The following is a 9,529-nucleotide window of genomic DNA, read 5'->3' as shown; positions in this document are numbered from 1 at the left end:
AGGGAAAGGTCCGCAAGCAGCTGGTCCGCCGCGCTCCACAAGCAGGCAGCTAACAATCTGTCCAAAGGTGTCCATTTAATATATAAAATTTATTTTACTAATATATTTCTATTTTTACTACCAATACAAATTATATACATTATTATTAAAATACTTACAAATACACTACTCCTCTGTATAAACCTTTAACAAACATGTAACTTAATTCTTTTACTAAAAAACATTCAAACTAACCAATAGAAACACTTCTCAACGTATGTGACCAATCAGAAATGAACACTAATTAAGCATACCCTATATAAAGAATTCATAATTATACACTAAAACCTGCAGAAAATATTCAGCTTGAAGACATACAGCCAAATTTTCGACTACCTTTAATATTCTTCTGTAAATGAAAATACTACTAAGTACAAGTAAGTAATCTAATAGCTCTGAATAATAAATTTGATCTAATGTAACCTTCTACTCATATTCAATATTTTATAATTAATTCTTTCTTTCTCTATCTCCTTTTTTCCATAACAGACTCTACTATTTAAAACAGATGAACATTTTCATCACCTAATTGTTCAAAAAATTAGACAAATAGTGAAAAGTAAAAAAACTTTTTATAATTGTGTCTTTTCTTTTAAATTGCTAAAAATTAGTAAACACAGGTTTATAAAACGAAATAAGTGGAATTGCTTTTGTAAAAATGTCACTTCTATTCTAATTACATAACTAACTTTTTACTCATACAACATTTTTTCTCACAACAGATAACAGAAAAACAAAAAGCAGCACTTTATCATCCAAGAACAGACATTCAACAACTAAGCATAGACACTTAGTAAGTACAGAATGCTAACACATTTACTAATTTTTTGCTCTCACACATGGACAATGTTAATACTTGCCTTTATTAGAATTTGTATGTGTATTTTCCTAAAATGTTATCTTTTTTAATCAAAATAAAATTACCTTTCTCATTATTAAAGGTTACACACTAGCAAATGTCTAACCAAAATACACAAATATACATTTCCTATAAAATGCTTTGCTTTCTTTCTACAGACCTCTAAAAACTATAACAGCATCAAACTGAAAATACATCTACTTTCTAAATCTACAACTTTACTGTTGGTAAGTAAGAAGCTACAAATGGTACATGTTTATTTCAAAATGCTTGTAAAGTTAAAAGAGTTTCCTAATATTTTTAATACTACTTTTCTAGATTTAAGAAAACAACAATGACAGAAGATGCAAGATTTATTACATCTCAGAAAGGAACATTTTTATTATGCTATGTGGGGTATACTTATACTCAGGAAAAACAAAAAAAAACCTTAAAGTTAACTGGAAATGTACTAAGTATTACTCAAACAAATGCTATGGGCGTGCAACAACCAGAGAAACAAGTGTCATTAATACTACTGAACATAACCATCCACCTAACATCTCAGAAATAGAGGTTAGATCTACTCTAGAAAATATAAAAGAATTAAGTAGCACATCTGACCTACCAACAAGCGTAATTCTAAAAGAATTACTACCTAGAGTACCTAGAGAAGCAAGAGGTCAGTTACCATCAATTGCTTCTATAAAAAGAACCATAGCTAGGACCAAAAAATCCAGTAGACCCACAATACCAATACCTAAAACATTTGAGGAGATCATTATTCCACCTGAACTTACCATCACACATAATGACGAATCTTCTACGATAATAACAACAAAGATAAAAGGATCATAATGTTTGCTACAAATAACAACCTGAAAAAATTAAAAGAAAGTCAAACGTGGATGATGGATGGCACTTTTACCATATGCCCTAAACCATTCTATCAATTATATACTATACACAGGCAATACCATAATACCTGTAACCCATTTATCAACTGTTTGTTACCAAACAAACAAACAGCAACTTACACAGAAATATTGAACAAAATCAAAGAACAAACATCAGACTTCTTTTCACTAAAAATATTAATGGACTTCGAACAAGGTATGATCAATTCCATTCTTAAAACATATCCACACACATCCATACAAGGATGTTACTTCCATTGTAACCAATGTCTATGGAGACATTTGCAAAAATCAACACTTAGGGGTCCATTAGGATAGCGGGCGGTGGCACTACCGAAACGATGGCGGGGCGGAAAAACAGCTTTTTCCGCCCGCTAGCAGTGGAAATCACGTCCGCCACATTAGGATATGTAAACACAGGTCATTTCCCGTCCGCCGCGGAGCGCCTCGCTCCGCCATCAAGGTGCGCCCGCCACCGCGGCGGCTGCAGCCAATCGAGACCCTCCGCCGCGGTCGATGACGTCCGCCCCGCTCGACATATTAGGATGGGCCAAACAAGCTGACGCACCGCACCGGAGACACCGCACAGCTCTAGCAGGCGGAAAGTCTACAGCGGAGCACGCACGCCGAGATCCGACATGAACCCCACGGACCCAGCCCTCCACATGCATCCGGTCATGTACCTGCTGCAACACTATCGCCAGATGGGCCGCCGCGGACGCCGCCGCAGGTACGTCACTACACATATACACCACACAACACACATGCCGACACAGGTCCCAAGCACAACACTGGCATCCTGCTGGGGGGCACAACACATCCACATGGGCACCCACACATCACCCACCTCAGAACAAGGCACCCCACGGCATCCGGAACACACAACGTCGGCCAACCTGCAGCAACGTCACGGTCACGGACACGTCACCGCCGCGGTCAACACATGCGCACAATGCAGAAGGCAGGGCAACAGCAAGGCATGGACACATTCCAAACATCACAGCGACACACCACCCCGACCAACACTGCACACCACCCGAAGTAGTCACAGGCCAGGTGCCAATCCCGTGCACCCCCTTGCACATCAACAAGCACTGTAACAACAAGCACAATACACACACACTGCGACACACAACCAGGGACAAAGGCACAGCAGGATTGCCTGACAACGGACACACAACACCAGTGCACTCCCCACAGCCCACACAATTGAATACAAACATCCACACAGGGCAAGACAAAACATACAACAGGCATACAACTCCTGCCTGACACATGTGTGTCTCACACCATACAGGGGCACACATACATACACTACAAACTAACACCCTTCACACTGCACACCTCTGCCACACACATGCCATGTAAGCCATGCCACCAGGACCAAGGGCCAACACAAGACGACCATACACATACACGCCAGGGCACACAGAATGGGAAACACACACCTCATCACATCATAAACATCTACTACACCACAGCACAGCTGCACACCCTGTGCTGCCAGTGTCCCCCAAGGTGACCTGTGAACAGTGTATGCAGCAATAGCAATTCACCCACACGAAAACTGCATGGCCTGCCAAATAACCATCACAGAGTACAACATCAGCAGGGCCACAATGGACTGAAGAACCTGTCCCCCTGTCTAAAAATCATATGGCCACATACAACCTTGCAATGGTGATGTACAAAATAGACCATGGAACTCAGTCAAACAAGAAAATGACTTTAATCAGTAAGGAGACAGAGAAAACACACCATAATGTACTGTATTTATTCACATATTGCACAGATGTAGCTACACAACATAAGTAGACAACAGCAACTCTCAAAATCATGTGCAAATGCCATAGACTATGCACTGGTGAATCACAATCGGGAAGTGCAAAGTCCTTGGCAGGGCAGGGTACAGCACATCAGAGCAACAGGCCCAGAGTCCTTGGCAGGGGAGAGCACATCAGAGCAACAGGCCCAGTGTCCTTGGCAGGGCAGGGTACAGCACATCAGAGCAACAGGCCCAGAGTCCTTGGCAGGGGAGAGCACATCAGAGCAACAGGCCCAGTGTCCTTGGCAGGGCAGGGTACAGCACATCAGAGCAACAGGCCCAGTGTCCTTGGCAGGGCAGGGTACAGCACATCAGAGCAACAGGCCCAGAGTCCTTGGCAGGGGAGAGCACATCAGAGCAACAGGCCCAGTGTCCTTGGCAGGGCAGGGTACAGCACATCAGAGCAACAGGCCCAGAGTCCTTGGCAGGGGAGAGCACATCAGAGCAACAGGCCCAGTGTCCTTGGCAGGGCAGGGTACAGCACATCAGAGCAACAGGCCCAGAGTCCTTGGCAGGGTACAGCACATCAGAGCAACAGGCCCAGAGTCCTTGGCAGGGGAGAGCACATCAGAGCAACAGGCCCAGTGTCCTTGGCAGGGCAGGGTACAGCACATCAGAGCAACAGGCCCAGAGTCCTTGGCAGGGGAGAGCACATCAGAGCAACAGGCCCAGTGTCCTTGGCAGGGCAGGGTACAGCACATCAGAGCAACAGGCCCAGAGTCCTTGGCAGGGGAGAGCACATCAGAGCAACAGGCCCAGTGTCCTTCGCAGGGCAGGGTACAGCACATCAGAGCAACAGGCCCAGAGTCCTTGGCAGGGTACAGCACATCAGAGCAACAGGCCCAGAGTCCTTGGCAGGGGAGAGCACATCAGAGCAACAGGCCCAGTGTCCTTGGCAGGGCAGGGTACAGCACATCAGAGCAACAGGCCCAGAGTCCTTGGCAGGGGAGAGCACATCAGAGCAACAGGCCCAGTGTCCTTGGCAGAGCAGGGTACAGCACATCAGAGCAACAGGCCCAGAGTCCTTGGCAGGGTACAGCACATCAGAGCAACAGGCCCAGAGTCCTTGGCAGGGGAGAGCACATCAGAGCAACAGGCCCAGTGTCCTTGGCAGGGCAGGGTACAGCACATCAGAGCAACAGGCCCAGAGTCCTTGGCAGGGGAGAGCACATCAGAGCAACAGGCCCAGTGTCCTTGGCAGGGCAGGGTACAGCACATCAGAGCAACAGGCCCAGAGTCCTTGGCAGGGGAGAGCACATCAGAGCAACAGGCCCAGTGTCCTTGGCAGGGCAGGGTACAGCACATCAGAGCAACAGGCCCAGAGTCCTTGGCAGGGTACAGCACATCAGAGCAACAGGCCCAGAGTCCTTGGCAGGGGAGAGCACATCAGAGCAACAGGCCCAGTGTCCTTAGCAGGGCAGGGTACAGCACATCAGAGCAACAGGCCCAGAGTCCTTGGCAGGGGAGAGCACATCAGAGCAACAGGCCCAGTGTCCTTGGCAGGGCAGGGTACAGCACATCAGAGCAACAGGCCCAGAGTCCTTGGCAGGGGAGAGCACATCAGAGCAACAGGCCCAGTGTCCTTGGCAGGGCAGGGTACAGCACATCAGAGCAACAGGCCCAGAGTCCTTGGCAGGGTACAGCACATCAGAGCAACAGGCCCAGAGTCCTTGGCAGGGGAGAGCACATCAGAGCAACAGGCCCAGTGTCCTTGGCAGGGCAGGGTACAGCACATCAGAGCAACAGGCCCAGAGTCCTTGGCAGGGGAGAGCACATCAGAGCAACAGGCCCAGTGTCCTTGGCAGGGCAGGGTACAGCACATCAGAGCAACAGGCCCAGAGTCCTTGGCAGGGGAGAGCACATCAGAGCAACAGGCCCAGTGTCCTTGGCAGGGCAGGGTACAGCACATCAGAGCAACAGGCCCAGAGTCCTTGGCAGGGTACAGCACATCAGAGCAACAGGCCCAGAGTCCTTGGCAGGGGAGAGCACATCAGAGCAACAGGCCCAGTGTCCTTGGCAGGGCAGGGTACAGCACATCAGAGCAACAGGCCCAGAGTCCTTGGCAGGGTACAGCACATCAGAGCAACAGGCCCAGAGTCCTTGGCAGGGGAGAGCACATCAGAGCAACAGGCCCAGAGTCCTTGGCAGGGTACAGCACATCAGAGCAACAGGCCCAGGAACACACCCACATCGCTAACAATGGTGTACTGTAGCACACCTATGTGTGGCACAGGCGTCTGAGGGTGTTGACAACTCACTCCTGGCTGTCATGTGGAGTGGAACCTGGCTGTGTGTCAGGGACTGCAGGTCGACTTGACTGGTGTGACAGAGGGACATGTGGTGTGGCTATAACAGAGGGCCTGCAAGGTGGAGGGCTGTGCGGACCAGGTGGCACCGTGGCACGTGGAGGTGGAGTCATGCACGCCCTTGACACAGTGTGGGTGGGAGAGGTTGGAGGGGTGCCCTTCCACTTCTTTGGAATATGAATTTGCTTCCCTGTCATGGGGTTGATGGGAAGTGGCGTTGACACCACCTGCACACCCCCCAACTGTTCCACTTCAGGGGCAGACACTGCCACTCCCTCTGGAGAAGTGCTTGATCCTGCAGTACGCTTGTGCTGGCTACGCCTCCGGACCACTTTAGCCTCTCTGGAAGGTGTACCCCCCACAGTGACCACCTTCCCACTTACCCCAGGGATGGCCACTACACTGCCCTCCTGTCCCTTCTTGCCAGGGATGGCCACTACACTGCCCTCCTGTCCCTTCTTGCCAGGGATGGCCACTACACTGCCCTCCTGTCCCTTCTTGCCAGGGATGGCCACTACACTGCCCTCCTGTCCCTTCTTGCCAGGGATGGCCACTACACTGCCCTCCTGTCCCTTCTTGCCAGGGATGGCCACTACACTGCCCTTCTTTGCCACAATGACTGGGCTGGTCACAGCAGGGCTTCCCTCCACCTGCCTCGATGTACTTTGTTCTGGGGTTGATGTGGTAGGTGGGTGTGTCCCTGTGTTCACCCCAGGTGTAGTCATGACATCCCACACATCCTCTGTGGGCATAGCAGAGTCAATATCTGGTGATGGCTCAGCAGCATGTGAGCCTGATGTCTGACACAATGTTGTTCTGGCCTTTCTCTTCTGTGACTCCACCTGGTCTGTGCATATTGGGGGGTCCCTGCCCTTCTTTGGGGATGGAGTCTGTGGACGGGATTGTTTGCTTTGGGTCTGAGCTGTGCTCCTAGTGTTGTAACGTTTACTTGATGTATGTCCCAAGTGCTCACTGTCATCTGATGTGGCCACTGACTGGGTGGACGTCACAGGCACCTGAGCTGCAAAGGGGGCATGTTGGAGGGCTGACGTCACTGTACCTGACAATGACAGGAGTGTACGATGTAGGCCACCCACGTCAGAGTGTATGCCCTCCATGAATGCCAGAACCTGCCCTATTTTGTAATCGTGGGCACTGAAGGCATTCAGCAGGGCGGTCTGGCCCACGCAAAGTTGCCGCAGGAGCTCTACGCACTCTGCACTGAGGGCAGCAGGGGGGACAGGTGCAGGTGCTGCGGTGCCATGTGTGAATGTCACACGTCCCCTCTTAGTGACACGGATACGGCCAGCCCCAGAGGAAGTGGATGGGAGGGTGGGCAGTGGCCGTTGGTAGTCAGATGCAGCAGCAGAGTCCCCATCCCCTGTGGCTGCTAACAGGGACTCATCCCCCCTGCCATCAGATGAAGTGGTACTCTGTGTCTCAGCCACAGATTCCTCATGCATACTCCTGTCACCCTCAGTAGCGCTGGTGTGGTCAGTGTCACTTTGCTCCGTCTCACCCTGCTCTGCTGCCGCTGTCGTGCTGGTCTCCCCACCACTTTCAGGATCATGTTCCGCCGTGGTGTCTTCCGAATCTGCATTAGTGACAGAAACATGGTTGTATAAGTGTCATAGTCTGGTCACACGATATCACAGCAATGCAGCACATGAGAGGCCTAGAGCTACATGGTAACCACCACACCCTCAAATCATTGTGCTGCTACACACCAGTTACACCACAACTGAGCCTGTCATGCGGACAAACAGGCAGGAGTGGACCAATGTCGATGACACACAGCACTACACCCTGCCCATGGATGGTGTTCCCCTAGCCCACATGGACCTGCCCCACGGACATGATGTAGCCACAACTAACATCACCACTTCCAGAGCCTAAAGGGATCCAGAGGGGAATACACACACCTGTTTTGTCTACACATGCCACATTGTCAAATAGGCCATTACAATCACCATGTGCCAATGTGGGTTCACATTGTTGTCAGATGTGTGGGCCACTACCATGCAGGTGCATGCAAAGTACACTGACATGGTGTAACACTCATTAAGTGGACACAGCTGTACAGCATAATAGGGACTACACCCACCATCACAAAGAAGAGTGACCATGTGGACAACAAAATATATGTCAAGGACTGAAAACTGCAGCCAGGAGCTGCAGAGTAAGGCCATGGTGGGCCAATGCCTCATACAGACACACATCACAGTTGCCACTCACATCACATATCACAGCATGGCAGCACACGCACATCACATGTGTCACCGCAGACACAGGCACTCTACACATGCATCCACTCCCAGACAAACTCTCCCTCCCCGGATACTCACCATCGCTGTCTTGCTGCTGAAGCCCCTTCAGACGTGCATCCAGGTCTGGATAGGTCACTGCCAGTATGCGTGCCATCAGCGGAGTCATGGTGCGGCGTGCCACACGCCCTGTGCGTGGTACCATCCCCAACTTCATCTCTGCCACTTGCTTAGCCAGCCGGCTGATGTCGTCCCACCTCTTGTGACAGTGTGTGTGTCGTCTGTTTGATACCCCCAGGGCTCGCACCTTTGCTGCTATGGCCCTCCAGACAGCCTTACGTTGGTGTACTTTGAGCTGCAGGTATGAGAGTAAAGAAGGACTAATGAACATTTACACATTGTCATATGTCAGCATCTATCAGTACAGCAGCCAGACACTGAATCAGGACGCACAGTGACCCCCCTCCCTCCAGAACTGGGGGTACCCTCACAAGGCCACTCTGCATGGCATAAACATTAGTGAATGCATGCACACATTGAGCTTCGTAGTCTCCATGATTATCACACTGAAGAATGATGATTCAACACAAATGCATCGACAGCACTGTATAAATCATAAATTGTACAGGGCATTGATGTGGCATATCCACTAATCAGTGTGCAGCAACTGTAGCATGTAAGTTGGCTGATGGACAAACTTTGGAAGGGCAGCCACTGAACCTACTCTGTGGGGCACACTGACTATGACTACAGGGGCACCCTGAAATTACATCACAAGCGGACACTGTCCAACCAGCTACAAGGCAAACAACCGTTGGTCATGTCTGCCCCAAAAAGTAGCACATCCCACTCACACATACAAGTATTGGCCTAGGACAGAGTCATAATGCAAAACACACACTCCCACCACCTGCAAACATCTTGTCTGTCAGTGTTTGTCAGCACCACACATCCAAAATAACATACAGCTGCATCATGAATACACGTCTGACACCACCCTGCCCTACAGCTCCCTACATGGTGACTTACCACGACATTGGGGCCACCAAACAGCCGTGGGTACTGTGCCAGCACCTCGTTCACAAGGACATCCAGCTCCTCACTCGTGAATGGACTGGCACGGATCTTATCTGTTCTTGACATCCCTGTGGATATGGCAGACCTGTGGCGGAAGTGAGTTGTGAGGTGTCCCAGGCAGCAGGCTCTGTGAGCAGCAGGAGAGGGTCCCAGGCAGCAGCAGGAGAGGGTCCCAGGCAGCAGCAGGAGAGGGTCCCAGGCAGCAGCAGGAGAGGGTCTCAGGCAGCAGCAGGAGAGGGTCCCAGGCAGCAGCAGGAGAGGGT

The 9,529-nt window shown here is 50.2% G+C and overlaps 1 protein-coding gene across 1 annotated transcript; it reads right to left on the bottom strand.

Annotated features, from left to right (window-relative positions):
- Positions 1 to 1,679: 1,679 nt before the first annotated feature.
- Positions 1,680 to 9,281, bottom strand: LOC147718910 (uncharacterized). The gene is made up of 3 exons (XM_086967266.1): positions 8,271 to 9,281; positions 6,768 to 7,519; positions 1,680 to 1,700 (listed from the first exon to the last, which is right to left on the bottom strand). Exons 1-3 carry the CDS (start codon positions 8,578 to 8,580, stop codon positions 1,680 to 1,682), a joined length of 1,083 nt encoding a protein of 360 aa, XP_086823392.1. The 5' UTR covers positions 8,581 to 9,281.
- Positions 9,282 to 9,529: the final 248 nt, after the last annotated feature.

This window comes from Lissotriton vulgaris, chromosome 4_1 (assembly GCF_964263255.1).
Source record: "Lissotriton vulgaris chromosome 4_1, aLisVul1.2, whole genome shotgun sequence".
Lineage (NCBI taxonomy): Eukaryota > Metazoa > Chordata > Amphibia > Caudata > Salamandridae > Lissotriton > Lissotriton vulgaris.
The sequence above is the reverse complement of the archived record's forward strand: the minus strand, read 5'-3'. Positions and strand labels throughout refer to the sequence as shown.